The 19,135-nt window shown below is 46.1% G+C and overlaps 1 protein-coding gene across 1 annotated transcript in view; it reads right to left on the bottom strand.

Annotated features, from left to right (window-relative positions):
* Nucleotides 1–19,135, bottom strand: part of CNTNAP2 (contactin associated protein 2) — an 885,336-nt gene that overhangs the window by 636,763 nt on the left and 229,438 nt on the right. Inside the window, exon 5 of the mRNA XM_087714410.1 lies at nucleotides 3,723–3,932. Within this exon, the coding sequence (XP_087570536.1) occupies nucleotides 3,723–3,932 (210 nt within the window). The remainder of the gene's footprint in view (nucleotides 1–3,722; nucleotides 3,933–19,135) is intronic.

The following is a 19,135-nucleotide window of genomic DNA, read 5'->3' as shown; positions in this document are numbered from 1 at the left end:
TCATGCAGGTAAGGATTAGCAAATGACTTCTTCCCCCCCCACCATCTCAGTTTTTCTTAAGGATAGGAATTTGTGTCCTGAATGAATGAATGAATGAATGAATTAATTAATTAATTAATTTCAACTAGGATGCAGCTGTTGATCAAACAGATAAAGACGCTTCCACAAGTTTAGGTTTATAATCTGTGCTCTTTGATAATGAGAATCTGCAATTTTGCATGAAAAGCTATGGTTTGTTGATTTGCAATCTCACAGATATTTATTGGCAATCCTCCAGGATATTCTAAAAATACTTCAGAGAAAAGCTGGAGTTCCAACAATCCATATGTTCAAGGTAAATGAAATCGATTTTGTTGATAGTCTTCCTTCTGCCTGCCAACAGCTTTATAGAAGCCTGATAAGAACTTTCTGATTTGTTCCTTCCAAAAACAAACAAACAAAAAACCACCCTCTTGTGCTTTTCCCTGTAAATTGTTTTAGTATAGGGGAGCTTTTGATTGTTCTTTCTTTTATCCCCTCTTATTCTAAATAGGTGTTATACCTTATTCTTGTTCCCAGAACTCTATTCTCAACTGCTGAATTACCATAATCACCAACTGAATTTATAAGTGTGGGAAGTTATCATCCAGCCCTCTCCCAGAAAAATGAAATATCCTAAGAAATATTGAAAAGGCAGAATATTTCTCTGGATGTGAAAAGAAACATGTTTCAAAAAACAGAATAGTTGCCTATAGCTTTCTGCCCATCCCCAGCTAATGGGCCATTAAGATGGTCAGGCCAGCCCACTTTACATAATAAAGACTTCTCCTCACTGCAGCTGTAGGGGGAAGGGATATTACTCAACTGACCACAAGGCAACTGAGAACTCATCACAGCCTAGAGAGTAGCCCCCTGCATGGCACCATGGGAGTCTGACAACCAGTCAGAATATATTTCTTACACAGGAACAGGAAACAGAGAGGTGGGACTGAACAGGGTATAAAAGCCTAGCAAGCCCCTTTCTCAGCCCTTCTCTCTTCTTCTCCATCAACATTGAAACATGTGATCACCTTTTCTGGTCAGGGCTCAAGCCATGTGGCCCTGTCCAACAGCAAACCATCTTTCCAAGCAGCCTCCATGTCTCCAGTGTCTTTTTCCCCACTTGGAGCTGAACCCAGAAGGACATTTCTTTCAACATAAGCAAACAATTTTGTAGTTCCTTAGAGTTATACTCTATTTATATCTATTTATTTTAAGCATATGATGTCTCCAAATGCTGTAACTAAAAAGCAATAGCAGTAGACTTATATACCGCTTCATAGGGCTTTCAGCCCTCTCTAAGCGGTTTACAGAGAGTCAGCATATTGCCCCCAACAATCCGGGTCCTCATTTTACCCACCTCGGAAGGATGGAAGGCTGAGTCAACCCTGAGCCAGTGAGATCTGAACCGCTGAACTGCTGATCTAGCAGTAGCCTGCAGTGCTGCATTTAACCACTGCGCCACCTCGGCTCTAAAAGCCTCTGATGAACCATTTCCTCTTTTAAGTGTCTATATAACTTGATTTTTTTCTTCTTCCTCTGTCAACATTCTTTATGAAAAAAATATAGATCATGGGTTTTTTAAAAAATAAATCAACCAAGGTTGGAATCTTCTTTTTTGCAGGGCATCACTTCTTTATTTACTCATGAAGTCTCCTGATCAGCTTATGTTGGTTGACATATATTTCATTTTACCTTGGCCACAAATCTAGTGTGAGTGGATTGATTCATTTTGGAATTCAAATATAGTTTATGTATATCTCTACTAATTTGTAGTAATATAACACTGAGCATAATGAATATTTGCTTGCAGTTAGTAAAATTGTAGTTATTTTTGTTTAAGATTTTAAAAGTATGGTGAAAACCTGGTATCAAGTGTTTAATAGCATTTATGATCAAATAAAAAATAAAGCAGGTATAGCATATAAGGTTTTTTTATGGGAACAGTGGTAAAAAATAAAATAGTTTTAACTGTTTAATTTTAACTATTTTAATGGATAAATTATATTGAATGTTTGATTTTGTTTTAATTATGAAGGTGGTCCAATTATATGCAAGTTAGAAGAATGTCTATATTAATTGATTGAAAGCATAAATAAAACATAATTCAGTAAAGCAAGACATATGCTCTGCATGCAAAAATTGGGGTCTAGGTACAGCTACAACTTCCTTAAACGGAGCTGGGGAAAAGTCCTGTTTGAAATTTGAAGAGCCACTTCAGAAGACTTAACTCTAAAATAATTGTAATTCCAAAGGTGATTAAAAAACAAGATAGTATAAGCTAGGGTCCATAAAGGCTCAAATATGGTTGACAACTTGATTCCTCTATGAACCCAAACCTGCAAGATGACCTCTATCCTGCAATTTTTTCATATGGAGACGCTGTCTGGTGGACAACCTTTGACCTCTCCATATTCTGTTGGACCAAGCTTGCCACAGATCTGTTGGCCATCACTGTGTCTAGAGATGTTTAGTTGTTTGTTTTTCTTATCTGAGAGTCTGCATGATTTGTTACTAAGCAGTTATGTGGGTAATATTTTTATGATAAGGAAAATATACAAAGAAAAGTTACAGAACAGACTGGTTTCCTCTCGCCTTTCTTTATTGAGTTCCACTGTCTCAAGATATTATAAACCAGCCACCTTTGTCCTTGTCAGCCCTTTAAGGTAAACCAGATTAAGAAATGCTTTTCTATTATTGCAAGGCATTGCCTCAGAATCTTGAAAGCCTATCAAAGTTTATCTCTGCCCCATGTTACACTAAACAAAATCAAGGTGGGTTATTTTGACTTTGTTTATAATGTTTCCTTCAGTTTCTAGGATATATAATATTTTCTGCTTCTTAATCATTGTTTCATATCTCATCCAAGATCATCTCTGAATGTTTTTACAGTTAGTACTAGAAGCCAGTTAAGAAAAACTAGCTAAAAGCAGTAAAATATAATGATGCAAAATAGGAAAAATGATGGGTTTTGCACTGTTAAATATATAAAAAAATAATTTAACCACTTAGGCTTTACATCAAAACAAGTAAGCATATATTTCAGGAATATTTCAATTCACAAATTCCTGAAATATATGCTTACTTGTTCATGTGAATCATCTGATTCTTAGATACCTCAGATGAAACCTAGAAAATTACACATCAGAGTTAGGGTAGAGACAGTTTCAAGCATTCCATTCTCCTCACATAGTACCCATGGAAGTCTTTTTCCTATAATATGTAACATTGCCAAAGTTTTCTATATTGATTAATCATTATACAAATGATGCCAAATAAAACATGGGCAGAATAATAAAAACCCTGTGAATTTGCTAACTATGCATTTCTGCCATATCCCTGTCATAAGGCCTTTAACATTCCTAGACTGATACCAAAGGATCTGAACTTAAAACTACTTAATGACATAAGGAAAAGCCCAGAGATGGAGTAGGTTCTCTAATTTAGATCAATATATTGAAAAATTACAATCGGGAATCTGATATTTTTCTCTGTGGGCTTGAACTAAAAAAACCCACTTTATTCCATTTTCTAGATAAAATGTTCCCAAAATAAATCTATTAAATCATTCTAGCTTTTTAAGAAGTTTTTATTCTACCTAGAAACTGATTTAAATTCTTTCTTTTAGAAAAGGTAAGGGATACACTTAGAATTATAAATCTAGTGCTAAGACATAGAAAATTTCTTGTTTTTTTAAGCCATACCTAAATTTAAGTTAAGAACCAGTTTGGCTTTTTTCAATTCTAGGGTGATATAATCTCCTTGTTGGCCTTCTCCATGGAATAGTACACCTTCACTTTCAATTGTTTTAAATTTCAAAGCGATGACATCTTTCAGTGTTTTCAGTGTTTTCTTCTTGTGTCCAAATCTGTATGGTAATACAGCATGGCCGTCAAAATTGATAACATCAGCCCCTAAAGAGAAAAACAAAATCATTGCTGAATAGTTATGTAGTGCTTAGGCTAAGTAAAACAAAATGTTATGTATTTATATCAAGACAGGCAAGCAGATATTTAAGGAATGTGTGATCTGGTTCTTACATATCAAACAGCACATGGAAAACTACATCAGTTTATGAAGTTATAAAATAATCTCTCCTGATTATTTTTATTAACATAGTATAATATAGAATATTGACTTAATGTATTGTTGAATGTATGAGCCTTTTCCTCTGATAATAAGTTAATGAAGAGAGACATTTATTTCAACTTCTCATGACATTTTTTTTCTATTAATCTGAAGTTCTGCCAAAAGATACTCTTTGTTGACCATTCAATTACTACAAAATGTCATAGAAACTGGACCTTGCCATCAACCTAAAATGGACAATGGAAATTATAAAGAAAACTTTCAGAAAGAAGTTGGAATTCCCAAGACCACTGAAAAATATGTTTGTAAATATAATTGCAAATGGTCACTATATGGAGATAATCAAAAGTAATTATCCAAGGACACCAAATCAGGATTATACATTTTAAAATGTTCTTTGCTGTCACAATAGCTGAAGTATGCTTGAATGTAATTGACACACACACACACACACACACACACACACACACACACACACACACACACAGTAACACAGAAACAGATACACCCAGACAAACTTGGCAATATTAAACATGAGATTTTTTGGATTTGTTCCCAACCACTTCTAGAATGCTTGACTGATTATTATAAAACAAACTACTTCTATCATTTAAGACGAATAAAGTTAACCACAAGGATTCCTCAGCATAAGCTTTTATGGTCTTAACCAGGCCCCTAAAATTTGGCAACAAAAAATATTTTTTTTGTCTGTACCATTTTTGAAAAGAAAGGAAGGTGAAACATTGGTAGAGCTGATACTGTCAATGGACTAAATTTAAAATAATTTAATTGCAATTCCAGAATAAACTCCCAGTAGAAATAAAACAAATCTGCAGATCTGACACTTTAATAAATGAAAAGTTAATTTGACTTTTGGTTAATCATATACAGAATTAAATTTCACCATCAAGTCTGCATATTGGTAATCATATTCATGAATTTAGGAAATGATAGAAGACCAAGTTGTTGTAAAATATTAAGGTCATATTGCAACCATTATTAAATAGAAGCTTGTAAGAAGTTGAATTGTAAATATTATTAAACATTGATAGAGCAATGAATTTTCAGTATTACCTGTCCCAACTCTAGAAGAAGCAAAGCAAATCTGAAAGACCAAACAAAATCAGCTGCTTTCGGGTTGTATTCAAGACACTGGTTGTCAGTTATAAAACCCTGCTCGGCATGGGAATACTTCTCTCCAGTTTTTTCTGCTCATCCCATATTGTCTGACAGGAGACATATACTCTATGTCCCTTCAATTAAAGTATGTCATTGTATGGAACCTTGGAAGTGTATCTTTTCTGACATATAGTCTATCTTCTAGAACATGATACTCTGCCATCCCCTTCTCCCATTACAAACCTAATGACTGTTTGCAAATAATTCAGTCTTCATTTCATCCTCCATTCAGTCATTCTGGAAGATACTATTGACTGCAAGAGAATAATGGCTTAAAGTAATTTAGAGATATACCAACATTCCCATATGTCTATGCGCAACAACATTATTCAAACCCACATTTGTAATTCCAATTATGATCTTCCTGCATCATTATCATTAACCGCCAGAACAAAAGCAAGAAGGGCTTTTGGAAGAAACATGAATTATTATTAGAGTGGGAAAAGAGATAAGATTTGGATCCTGTTAAAGCTGAAGAAGAAAGAAGAAGAAGGGAAAGCTTGATTGTAAAAATGGGGAAGGAAGAGAGCAGCTTTATTATTTAGTTATTATTAGATCTTCAGGCAGACTCAGTGTTCTTATTCTAAAAACAAAATTGCCAGGATGTATTGGACATATGGTAATCTTATCTTATATAAGCAATACAAATACATAAATATATCCATCTGTTGCTTTATACTCCAAGGACATAATGAGGTTTACTGATTGCAATTTGTTTTACAACAAACAAAATAACAAAATCCCTTGCAATACAAAATAACCCTTACCTTGAAAAGACAGCCTGCACTATTTCACATCATACATTAAGAAAAGAAATTAGTTAATAAATCAATATAACACTTAAATTCTCCTAGGCGCTGCTTGGAGTGTCCAAGCTCAGGTTTAACTTCAGCTTGGTGCCCAAGGACTGAGTTGATTTTTTTCTGTTGTAGCTCCGCCTCCTGGTTGCTCCAGAGGCTCAGTTTTAAAAAACTCAGTCGCCCAACAGGACGTATTTCCAGGGGCTCCAGTCCTTGTGCAGCAAGCTGGATCCCAATTTAGTATTTCCTAAGAGAGTTTGTAGCTCCTTTTTTTGTTAGTTTGGATAGATAGGTTGTAGTTAGGATAATTTTATCCTGCTTTTCCACTTCTACGAGAATTCTGCTTGAATCCATCGCGCAGGCAGGCTCCCTGGGGTGCTCACAGCCCAGCCTCCACCTGGGCTGTTTCTAGGTCGGGCCTCTCCCAAAACACCGGTTCAGTGAGTACGTTGGGGGGGGGGGATTCGGCAGCTAAAGCCTTCCTGAGCCCCTGACAGGAGCGCTAGGCTCCGTGCCGGCCCGACAACGTTCCAGGCGCACGCGGCGCGATAGCCCGCCATTTTAAACAGTCCGTTTTGGCGCACGTTCGCTTCCAGGCCTCTATTCTTGACGCGCGGCCTCCTGTGAACAGCAAATCACCGTGGAGGGCTGCCTTAAGCCCGGAGCCTCACGTGGGGTGCCCACGCTGTCTCTTGCCCTCCTTCTCTTCCAGTGGCCGCAGGGAACCCGGGCTTCAAAACCCTGCCTACCTGCCTTCAGCGCGGATCCGCAGGCACTAGGCCAATCCTCTCAGCCAGCTCCAGTCTCCCTCTCCTCTATTCAGCCGGCTAGGCCTCTGAGCCTTAAAGGCCCAGTGAGTGGATCAGGTTCTGGCCTACCCCAGGCCTGGTCTACTGCCATTGCCAGAATGGAGCAACAGCTTAATACTATCAGCATGGAAGAGAGGCAAGGGGAAAAGACCGGGCCCACTCCCAGTAAGTGTAGCAGGCCCAAACCATCAGGCAAGGGAGTTGGGGGGGTATTTCCCCAGGGGAGAAGCAGCCTAAGGCAGGCTCGGCCTCCAAGGCTGAGGAAAAAATGGCACTGCACCGCCAGAAGGCCCTGGAGAAACAGTTCCAGAAGGCCCAGGTCGCACAGTGCAAGATCCCTCTGGAGTCATCCCCCAACGAGACAGGGGGTGGGTCTCCCAGGGGCGAATCCCAGCGAGGGGAATCCCCTCTAGGCCCAGGCAGTGAGGACTTTGGGTTCTCCCCCAACCCTCATAGGGCTTCCTTGGGATCCCCTACCCATTCCATGGCTATGGATTCCCTAGCAGACATGGATTCAGGAGTTGAGGAGGAATCCTTAGCTCCATCTGAATTGGAGCCCCCTCCCACTCAAGGTCAGGAGTCCATCCTATCCAGGGCCATGGAGGAGGTGGTAGCTCGGGCCATATCCAAAGGCATCTCAGATGGCATGGTACAGCTGGTGGCCCAGCTGTCCCCTATGGCGCACAAGCCAGCTCCCAGTCAGGTCAAGATTCCCAAGGCCTATGAAGCTAGGGCACCCTCTCCTGCCCCCACGGGACTTAGTGAGGTGTCAGATCAGGAGGAGCCTGAGGTAGAGGTTCCGGTCCTATTGGAGGATGAGGAACTTGCCACTGAACAGGCCACGGGATCAGCCCTATTCAATCCGGCCATGTTTAAGCCCCTCCTCATGAAGGCCAGGGCTGCAGGCCCCCAGATGGGTCTCCCAGCCCCCGCAGCAAAGCCTGTATCTGACCCGGCCACGGGTGTAGTCATAGGGCCCCAGGACCCCGGCGCAGGCCTTTTTAATGAGGTTCCTCCACCTTTGGACCTCGTGCCAGCACCCCAGTTATTTTTGGACATCATCCAGCGACAATGGGTTCAGCCAGGGACACTGGCCACTCCCAGTGGGACGGAGAGGAAGTTATTCACCACGGAGGCTCCCTTGGAGGAGCTCCTCAAGGTCCCCCAGGTGGACGATCCAATTATGGCCCTCACATCCCCCACTTCCCTTCCAGCCGAGTTATTGGAAGACCTCAAGGCAGAGGACAAGAGGGCGGAATCCGCGGCTCTTAAGATGCACCAGACATGTCTGCGCATGTGCGGGAAGATGGCTGCCGAGTTTTTTGCTCCGGCTCTGTCCGCTTAAGAAATAGCCTTGAAGAAGGTGGAACTTCGGTCCAGGAGCCTGATTTCGCTACCAGAGGAAGAAAGAACCCCCCCAGAATACCCCTGCCAACAGAGCATTGGGGAGACTTGCCTCCCGGAGCTGCTAGGTACGGAAGACGCAGAAGCCTGCCGCTCAACCAGCCGCCTCTTCCGTTTTGGCTACAGGAGGGCGCTTAGCGGCGGCGGAGGCAGCGTGAGGAGCTCCGGCGGGCACAGGCGACAGGTGACAAAGCCCGCTAACCCTTGGCATGTCCAACCCGCGAGGTGGAGAGACCTGACGCCCGAGAACTAGCCGAGAGCTGGCCAAGCAACCCAGCAGAGAGCGAGCGGCTGCCTCGTTCGGAAGCGCTGGGGTTTTATTGCGGTTCCTCCATTCTTGCAGGCATCCTGGCTTGAGGGCAGCGGTGCGCTGGCGGTTGCTACCATTTCCGATGCCTGGGTGTTCCTGGCGCTACCCGAACGACCTGGTGAGCCCCTGAGAGAGCCCCTGAGGACTTTAGTAGATGGCCCACTGCTCCAGAGAAGGGGGGATGATCTGGGGGGCTGTTGGGGCTGTGTGAAGTGCGTGGCTGGCTGTGTTACAGTCGCCATGCCGCTTCCGGCTGCCCCCTCCCCCCCCCTCTCCATTTGGTTTGGCCTTTCCCCAGTGCGGCTTCATTCATCTGTTACATCTCATTCATTTGTACATCTTGTTACATCTTGCTCAGCTGGACTTTTTGCCTGGACTTTTGCCTGGACTTTTGCCTGGACTTCTCATCCTGGCGAACTCCTCCTCCAGACCACCTTTGGACCTATATTTTCTACTGGACTCCTTACTGGACTTTGTAGAGGTGAAGGCCAAGATCTTTAAGACCTTCTAAATAAGCCTTTACAAACTCGCACGACTGCGCAATTTTTAATTGGTATGGTGAGTGTATGGGATTTGCTTGTGATTGAATGAATGAGCCCACTTTTATTATCCCAATATTATTGTATTTTATGTGTTTTAATTATTACGTGGGGACTGCCTGAGTGAATAAATGAGTGTGTTTGATTCAGAGGGCCTGTCGAGGAATGTGGGAGCCATAGGGGTGGTTGAGGGAACCACGGACACGGGAGTGGGCTGGAGCATTACGGTCGTAACAGGGAGGGGCAGATATGGCGGGGACTTTAGGCCTGGCCATTACCGGGGAAGGAGGGCTCGCTACATCACAGAGATCCCTCCTTCCGGCCCTAGGAGTCCCACTCCAAGGCCAGATGGCGCGAGTAATCAGGACCCTGGTCTCAGGCTGTTGTCGCTAAATGCCAGGTCTGTATTTCCAAGGCTCCCCTCGTCCGGGACTTAATTTTAGACGAGAGGGCAGACCTGGCATGTATTACTGAAACCTGGCTGGGCCTGGAGGGAGGAGTCCCCCTCGTAGAGATGTGCCCAGAAGGTTTTCAGGGGCTCCATCAGCCGAGAGCCCAGGGAAGGGGTGGCGGTGTGGCTATTGTTATCCAAGAGTCTCTAGTACCTCGTAGGATCCCTGCTCCGGAGCTTGTCGGGTGTGAGTCCCTGCTGGTGAAGTTGGACCTCAAGGGTCAAGTGGGTTTGCTGTTAATGTACCTGCCTCCCAACAGCGTTGCAGCAGCCCTCCCCTCGCTCCTCGAGTCGGTAGCCGAGCTGGCAATTGAGTTCCCCAGGCTTATGGTTCTGGGGGATTTCAATTTGCCTTCGCTCAGTGAACACTCTGATGGAGTGCAGGAGTTCATGTGCTACCATGGGCTTGACCCAGGTAATTCGGGCCCCAACCCACTCAGCGGGTCACATGCTCGACCTCGTATTCCTCTCGGAGCAGTGGAGTTGTGATCTTGGTCTGAGGGGTAGTGAGATCATACCCCTGTCGTGGTCAGACCACTGCCTACTGAGGCTTGACTTTCGGAGACCAAACCTCCACTGTAGGGAGGAGGAACCGACCAAGTGGTTCCGCCCCAGGCAACTTATGGACCCCTTGAGGTTCCAGACAGAGCTTGGGGTTATTCCTGATACTCTCGCCCACAGTCCGGTGGAGACTCTGGTTGCTGCCTGGAACTCGGCAGCGTCGGAGTCTCTTGACCGGATTGCACCACTACGGCTGCTCCGAGGCAGTGGATCCAGGAAGTCTCCTTGGTTCACCGAGGAACTCCAGGAGAGGAAGCGCCGGAAGAGATGCCTAGAGCACCTATGGAGGTCCAACAAATCTGAATCGAGCCGAGCACTTTTAACATTGTGCATCAAGGATTACATCAGGGCAATTAGGACGGCAAAAAGAGCTTATATTGCCACCTTGATTGCCTCCGCTGAGTCGCGCCCAGCCGCCCTGTTTAGGATAACCCGTTCCCTCCTAAATAGGAGGGATACGGGGGATCCCCTGCAGGGTAGGGCTGAGGACTACGTCCAGTTTTTAGCGGACAAAGTTCCTCGGTTTCGGTCGGAGTTGGACTCCGATTCTGCAGATCCAGCCGAGGCACAAGGGGATAATCTGGTAGACCACCCCTGGGTTGAGTTTCAGGATGTTGCCCCTGGGGATGTGGACAAGGCCATGAGAGCTGTGAGTGCCTCCACATGTGTACTGGACCCGTGCCCCTCCTGGCTGGTTGCTAACAGCAGGGAGGTGACACGGGGCTGGATCCAGGCGGTTGTTACCGCCTCCCTTCGGGAGGGAGTCTTTCCCCCCGCACTTAAAGAGGCGGTGGTGAGACCCCTCCTGAAGAAACCATCCTTGGATCCAGCCGTCTTTAACAATTACCGTCCAGTCTCCAACCTCCCCTTTGTGAGAAGGTGGTGGCCTTTCAGCTCCAGCGGTCCTTGGAGGAAGCTAGCTATCTCGACCCATTCCAGTCCGGCTTCAGGCCTGGCTACAGCACAGAAACCGCTTTGGTTGCATTGACCGATGACCTCTGGAGAGCCAGGGACGGAGGCTTCGCCTCCATCCTGGTTCTCCTTGACCTCTCAGCGGCTTTCGATACCATCGACCATGGTATCCTTCTGCGACGACTGCGGGAGGTGGGGGTGGGAAGCACTGTTTTGCAGTGGTTCTCCTCTTACCTCTCGGACAGGTCACAGTCGGTGTTAGTTGGAGGGCAGAGATCGACACCTAGGCCCCTAACATATGGGGTGCCGCAGGGTTCGTTCTTGTCCCCCCTACTTTTCAACATCTACATGAAACCGCTGGGCGAGATCATTCGGCGGCACGGGATAAAATACCACCAGTATGCGGACGATACGCAGCTGTATCTGTCCGCCCCGTGCAAACTCAATGAAGCGGTGAACGTGATGAACCAGGGACTTGAAGCTGTTAGGGACTGGATGAGGGCTAACAAACTCATGCTCAACCCAGATAAGACCGAGTGGCTGTTGTGTTTCCCTCCCACCAATTCGGCATGTATTCCACCTCTCAGGCTGAGGGGTCAAACATTATACCCCTCAGACAGGGTCCGCAACTTGGGAGTCCTCCTGGATCCACAGCTGACTTTCGAACACCATTTGTCAGCTGTGACCAGGGGGGCATTTGCCCAGGTTTGCCTGGTGCACCAGTTGCACCCCTACCTAAACCGGGAGGCTCTCATAACAGTCACTCGGGCCCTTGTGACTTCTAGGCTGGAGTACTGCAATGTGCTCTACATGGGGCTGCCCTTGAAGAGCATTCGGCGACTTCAGTTAGTCCAGAATGCGGCCGCGTGAGCGATTGTGGGTGCACCTCGCTTCACCCACATAACACCTATCCTCCGCGAGCTGCACTGGCTACCTGTCGATCTCCGGGTGCGCTTCAAGGTGCTACTTGTCACCCATAAAGCCCTACATGGTAGTGGATCTGGGTACTTGAGAGACCGCCTACTGCCAATTACCTCCACGCGACCTATTAGATCTCATCGATTAGGCCTCCTCCGAGTTCCATCTGCCGGTCAATGCCGACTGGCAACTACGCGGAGGAGAGCCTTCTCGGTGGTAGCTCCGACCCTATGGAACGATCTCCCCGTGGGGATTCATACCCTCACCACCCTCCAGACCTTCCGCACAGCCCTCAGAATCTGGCTATCCCGTCAGGCCTGGGGCTAAGACTGTAACCCGTCCGAATGGTATGAATGTTGCGTTTTTAATTATGTATTGTCTTATATGTTAAAAGTTTGTCTCCCCCCTCCCTTTTTGATTGTGAGCCGCCCTGAGTCCCCCCAGGGAAAAGGGCGGCATACAAATAAACTTCAAATCAAATCAAATCAAATCAAACCAGGCCACTGCCTGGGCCATGCGCGCTTCCGCCAGTTCCTCTTATTTTGGCAGGGCAGCCCTTTTCTGGCTCCGCAAACTGCGGGCTGGCCTCCCGGCAGGCAACTCCAGGACTAGGCAGGACATCACCAAGATCATAGCCTCTGTGGAGTATTCTGCTGATGCGTCCCTGGCCGCCACCATATTTTCATCCAGGGCAGTGGCCTTGAATGTCACCTTGAGGCGCCTGCTGTGGCTCCGCCACTGGCAGGCTGATGTAAAAGCAAAATGGAAGGTGGCTTCCGCCCCCTTCAAGGGGGGTAAGCTGTTTGGAGAGGCCCTAGATCCATTCCTCACTGAGAATAAGGATAAGCGCAAGGTGCTCCCTCCGGTCACAAAAAAGCAAGAACGGAAAGGTCAGCCCTTTCGCAAAAATTCCTTTCAGAATAGTGAGCCCTCCACTTCCACTGCCAGTCCTAGTCGAGCCTATGGCGCCTCGCAGGATCGCGCCCAGGATAGACCCTCCTTTAGGGACAGAGGGAAGCAGCAGGGTTTCCGCAAACCCTTCCGGGGAGGCTATTCCAACAAGCCGTTTAGAAAGTCAAAGTGACCTTCACAGGGCTCCCCCCATAGGCAGCCGCCTCCAGCTCTATGCCGCCCAGTGGGAGGAGACCACAATAGACAGCTGGGTCAGGAACACAGTCCGCCACAGGCTGACCCTGGAGTTCCTGTCCTTCCCCCTGAGAACCTTCCTCCGTTGCCCTATCCCCAGCTCCGCCCACAAGTTACAACTGATGAGGGCAGAGATAGAACATCTTTTAGAGATAGTGGCCATAGAAGAGGTCCCCAGGGGTCAAGAAGACAGGGGGTTTTATTCCATCCTCTTCCTGGTCCCCAAGTCATTAGGGGGGGGGTGAGGGCAATCCTGGACCTCAAGAAGCTGAACAAGCATCTGGTGTACAAGCGCTTCAAGATGCAGTCCCTCCAGACCATCCTGGGCTGCGTCAGACCGGGCGATCTGCTGACATCGATTGACCTGAAGGAGGCGTATCTGCATATTCTGATCCACCCGGCGCACCACCAGTTCCTGAGGTTCCAGTTCGCCCATCACCATTACCAGTAGAGGGTCCTTCCCTTTGGGCTCTTGTCGGCCTCGCGGACTTTCACCAAGCTGCTGGCAGCTGTAGCCGCACGACTCCGGTCTCTGCCCGTCAGATTGGAATGCTACCTGGATAACATACTTATCCATTCGTCATCCAGGGGGCAGGCCCACACAGACCTGACCCCCACCATCAAGGCCCTGCAGCTTCACGGGTTCTCCATCAACCTCACCAAGAGCCACCTGAACCCGACCTGCAGGATCCAGCACCTCAGAACGATCATCGATTCTGAGACCTGTCAAGTCTTCCTCACTCAAGAGCAAGTCAACAGCATCTGGACCCTGGTGAGGAGCATCCGCTCGACCGGGTCAGCCTCGATCCTCTCTCTCTCTCAAAACTGATGGGGAAGCTGGTGTCTTGCATCGCGGTGGTCCCGTGGGCGCGGCTGCACATGTGAGAACTGCAATGGTTTCTGCTCCCTCTTCAAAGGAAGAAGGCCAGCAACTCCAAACGGGTGGTACGGGTCCCACCGAAGGTCCTCCGCTCCCTCCGATGGTGGCAGATGGAAGCCCTTCTCAAAGGCACACGCTTCAGGGAGCCGAAGCGGCTGATAATCACCACAGACACCAGCCTCTTCGGCTGGGGTGCTCATCTGGGAACAGCGGTGGTCCAGGGCAGGTGGTCGCAGGCGGAGCTCGCCCACAACATCAACTGGCTGGAGCTCCGGGCCGCAAGACTCGCCCTGCGCCACTTCCTCGACCAGGTCAGAGGCCGCAATTTACTGATCCTAACAGACAACATTGCCGCCAAAGCCTACATCAACCACCAGGGCGGCACGCGGTCTCTGGCGCTGATGTCGGAAGCAGAGACTCTGGGTCATTGGGCGGAGAGTCATCTGGCGTCAATACGAGCAGACCACATCTCCGGCATGGACAACGTGACAGCGGACTGGCTCAGCAGAACAACCATCCAGAACTCGGAATGGCATCTGCACCCGAGACTGTTTTACCAGCTGTCTCAGAGGTTCGGCCACCCGGTAGTCGACCTGTTTGCCTTGCCGGCCAACGCTCAACTTCCCAGGTACTTCACCCGGTTCCATTGCCCAGGGGCGGAGGGCATGGACGCTTTAAGATCCCGCTGGCCCCCGGATCGGCTGTACGCCTTCTCTCCGCTCGCTCTGATACCACATGTCATTCGGAAAATTCTGGAAGAAGCTGCAGAGGTGCTACTAGTTGCTCCTCACTGACCGAGGAGGACTTGGTTCGCCGACCTAGTCAGCCTGTTGGTGTCCCGGCCGTGGTGAATACCTCAGGAGCAAATCTCCCTCAGCCAGGGGGTCGTACAACATCCGGAGCCCCAGTGGCTGCAGCTGGCCATCTGGCACTTGAGGGGGACCTCCTGAGGCTTCATTGCTTCTCCGACAGAGTTATCCAGACAATTCAGGCCTCCAGATGGCCGTCCACTGTCAGGATCTATGAGGCTACGTGGGCGGCCTTCTCCAGTTGGTGCCTCAACCATCACCTTGTGGCATCCTCCGCGACCATTCCGCAAGTCCTGGAATTTCTTAGGATGGTTTGGACAAGGGGCTAGCGCCAAACACTCTCCGTAGACAGGTGGCTGCCCGGAGCACCATTCTGTCTTCTGACTCTCAACTTCTGATTTCATGACATCCTCAGGTAAAGGGGTTCCTGAAGGGGGCGTCCAACCTTTGCCCGCCCACCATTCACAGGTACCCTACCTGGGACTTGACTGTTGTTCTGCAGGCATTGACCGCATCACCCTTTGAACCATTGTGGACAGTGGGCCTATGCCACCTTACACTAAAGACTGCCTTCCTGATCGCCATCACCTCCGCCCGCAGAATTTCGGAGTTGGCCGCCTTGTCTGTCAGAGGCGACCTTTGCATTTTCTACTCCGACAGAGTCATATTGAGACTGGACCCTGACTTTGTCCCAAAGATTAACACCATCTTCCACAGAGCGCAGGAAGTGATACTCCCTGACTTTTGCCCTCATCCCAAGCACCAGAGAGAAGTCACTTGGCACAAATTGGATGTACGGCGGGCGGTGCGTATTTACATCAAGCGAACGTCTCCCTTCCGTAAGTCAGAGGCCTTATTTGTGTCATTCCAGCTGGCCTCCATGGGGAAGAAAGTCACGTCCTCTACCATCGGACGCTGGCTCAGAGTGTGCATCAAGATGTCTTACGAGACTCAGGCCAGACCGGTTCCCTCGCGCATAACAGCACACTCTACGAGGAGCGCTGCGACTTCAGCCGCCTGGGCTACGCAAGCGCCAATTGAAGAAATCTGACGTGCTGCGATGTGGTCTGGTCCGTCTCCATTTATATGGAACTATAGACTGGACACTTTCGCCTCCGCTGAGGCGTCCTTTGGGAGGAGAGTTCTACAGAGGGTCGTGGCAAGCACCGCGGCCCCGGACATTTCTTCTTCCCTCCCAACTTCAACATAGCTTTGGCATGTCCCGAGCTTGGACACTCCAAGCAGCGCCTAGGAGAAAGACCATTGGCTTAACTGAATGGTCGTTCTCGAGGCGCTGCGTAGTGTCCAAACCCACCCTTAAGGTGGGGTCGCGAGGTGTGTTATTAGCACCTTCATGTCTTGGACTTGGACTTGGACTAGTTCAGTCATGGACTATTGATCTCCTTCATTTTTTTAAAACTGAGCCTCTGGAGCAACCAGGAGGCGGAGCTACAACAGAAAAAAATCAGCTCAGTCCTTGGGCAGCAAGCTGAAGTTAAACCCGAGCTTGGACACTCCGCAGCACCTCGAGAACGACCATTCAGGTAAGCCAATGTTCTTTTTCTACTTGTAACTTATGCGGATGAACTAAAGTAAGGCCCAAGGGACTACATAGATTTATCTCACAAAATAACTAATGGCACAATGCTCATTGAATGCTTTTTAAAAAGCAATAAATTCCTGAGAAAAGGTTACCATCTTGCAGATTCAACAAAGCCTCCAGTTAAATCTATGCTTTTGCTTCTAAAATCAGAATCATGGAACATAATTAATCCCTCTTTTAAATTGAAGAATATCTAATGTGGAATAAAAAAAGAATCTATTTATAGTAGTTACCCTAAGAGAGGTAACACTTCATTCTTTGTGTATTTCTGTAGGTGAGATTTGCCTTTTTCATGTATACCTCTTCAAATATACTAACTGACTGTGTTTGTACAGCACACTAACATCTGTTTTGTTTTAACCACAGCTTGTTGTATAACCTATATTGGACTTCACACATGTCCTCAAGATTTACAAACTAATGCTAATAGGTTCCTAGAGCATGCTAGGCTGAAAGCCAACGAATCTATTGTGGCTTAGCAGAACAACACTGTAAAATTGTTGCAAAATTCATACTATCTTTATATTAATGATATAAACAACACATAATGCCATATAATGTCATATATTAAACTTCTAATAAATATGTTCTTTAGACTTAACCTTTCAACATGTTTTTTCTCCTGCTGGTTTTCTCATTATGACATCCCTTCAGTAATATACTATTCTATTTGAGTCCTCCAGGGGCTATTTTAAAATTCAGGGGCTGATCTAAAGTCAATTGACGTTGATAGGAATTCATTCACAATTGTCAGGTTACTTTGAATTAAGAAGCCCTCAAGGGAGATTATCCAAAAGCACATTGAAAATATATGTTTAACCATAAAAATAAAACCATTTGGCCCACCAGCCATTTTAGAATTTAGACAAAAAAGCAACTGTAAGCATCCTACAGTCAAAGTTTAACTATTTCACAGTTTAGGATGTAACAGCTGCTCTTTCACTTTTAAAAGTTTAAAATTACTTGAATTATTATCAAAGGGAATGGTAGCTAGAAAATGGTTTCTATCAAAAGTATTATAGGCTATATGTATAGGTTGAATAAGAACCTTCAATTGAATAATACGATAAGAACCTTCATTTTCAGTAACACCTTGAAATTTTTCATGATTAAACCACCATTATTCAAACTACTGTTTCTGAAAATTGCTGTTACCAGGTAACTACACAAAAGCTTTTGTTCATAAAAATTGTGTGCTTTTTTAAAAATTCTATGAAGTAGAGAACAGAGCTACTACTGCATCAAATGCAATTTCTTAAACACTGAAGAATTAGTAGAAGACAGTAAGAGGAAACCACTCCATTGCAACTATCTCTCACTTTGAAGAAATGCTTTTTTAGTGAGAAGAAAAAGGTCCCCTTCAATTCAGGAAACCACAGTTTGTGTGAATTTTGCTTCTACATTCATTTGACAAATGGATAGATTGTAACTGACCTGTCCCTGATCTCTATATATTGATTGCTACTTTGGTACATCTCTATTCATGCATGTTTACCCTAAGACCATGATGGCAAACCTATGGCACATGTGCCACAGGTGGCACACGGAGCCTTCTCTGCGGCCACTCGAGCTGTTGTCCAGCTCAGCACCACCATGCATGCATGCAGGCCTCCTGCCGTCCAGCTGATTTTCAAGTCTCTGCCATGCATGTAGGAGACTTATGTTCATGCACGGGGAGTGGGGGGTCACATGCACATTTTCAGGGAGGAGTGTGAGATGGCACCGCTGCCCCCCCATGGCCCATTTTTGGTCCCAGGAGGCTTCTGGGAGGCCTTCTAGGGCCAAAATGGGGCACATGGGATCGTGCACTGGGTGAATGGGGGGTGTTGCAGGGGGCTCACACATCCATGCACAGTGGGATGTCACACACAAATTGCATTATGAGTGTGGGCACACAAGTGCGTGCTGTCGGGTGCATCTGCACACTATCGGCACTCGAGGACAAAAAGGTTAGCCATCACTACCCTATGATAATCATATTTTGTGACAAAGTAGAATGTATAGGTGACAAATTTAGATCATTCTCTGGAACCCTGTTTTCAAAACCAATGAATTACCTAATGTTAATGTTAATGGCAATCCTGGCAATCAGACAACAACAACAACAACAACAACAACAACATCTTCCAATACATTGTTCTACTCCAATCACTACTGAATGACATGGTAAACACATGCATAATATATACATATATAACACAATCATATATAATTTAGTAAGTACATATTCTGTAGATTTGCTTATAAGGAATTTGGAACCTGTGGACTCCATCCCTGGTTGCTCTAAATAGTGAGATCCTTACTAACCACAAAAAAGAAAATATTTGAATGGTACTTTTAATTCAAATCCAATTCATAATATTATCTCAATAAAATTGGTGCTAATTTAAAATTTTAAGTAGTTAAAAACATTCAGACTGATTACATCAGCAAGACAATCCACATTAAAAGAAAGCAGTAAAGTCTTTACTCTTGGGGGGTTCTATTATGAATTATTTCTTACTGTTGAAAGCATTTAATTTTGATTCTTACTTTTCAAATATAAGAGATGAATAGAATATGTTCTGAAATATTCTGAAAATTAAATACAGAATGAGTTAAATATTATATGTTATATTAATGTTGATAACATTAATGATAATTAATATTAATTGTTAAACTAATATTACCCAGAAGTCTTAAAATATTGTCTAGCTAACTAGTGGTA

Source organism: Thamnophis sirtalis, unplaced genomic scaffold (genome assembly GCF_051295495.1).
Source record: "Thamnophis sirtalis isolate CommonGarterSnake01/CBP01778 unplaced genomic scaffold, rThaSir2_p1.2 scaffold_4, whole genome shotgun sequence".
Taxonomy (NCBI): domain Eukaryota; kingdom Metazoa; phylum Chordata; class Lepidosauria; order Squamata; family Natricidae; genus Thamnophis; species Thamnophis sirtalis.
Note: the sequence above shows the minus strand (reverse complement) of the source record. Positions and strands in the feature narration are given on the sequence as shown.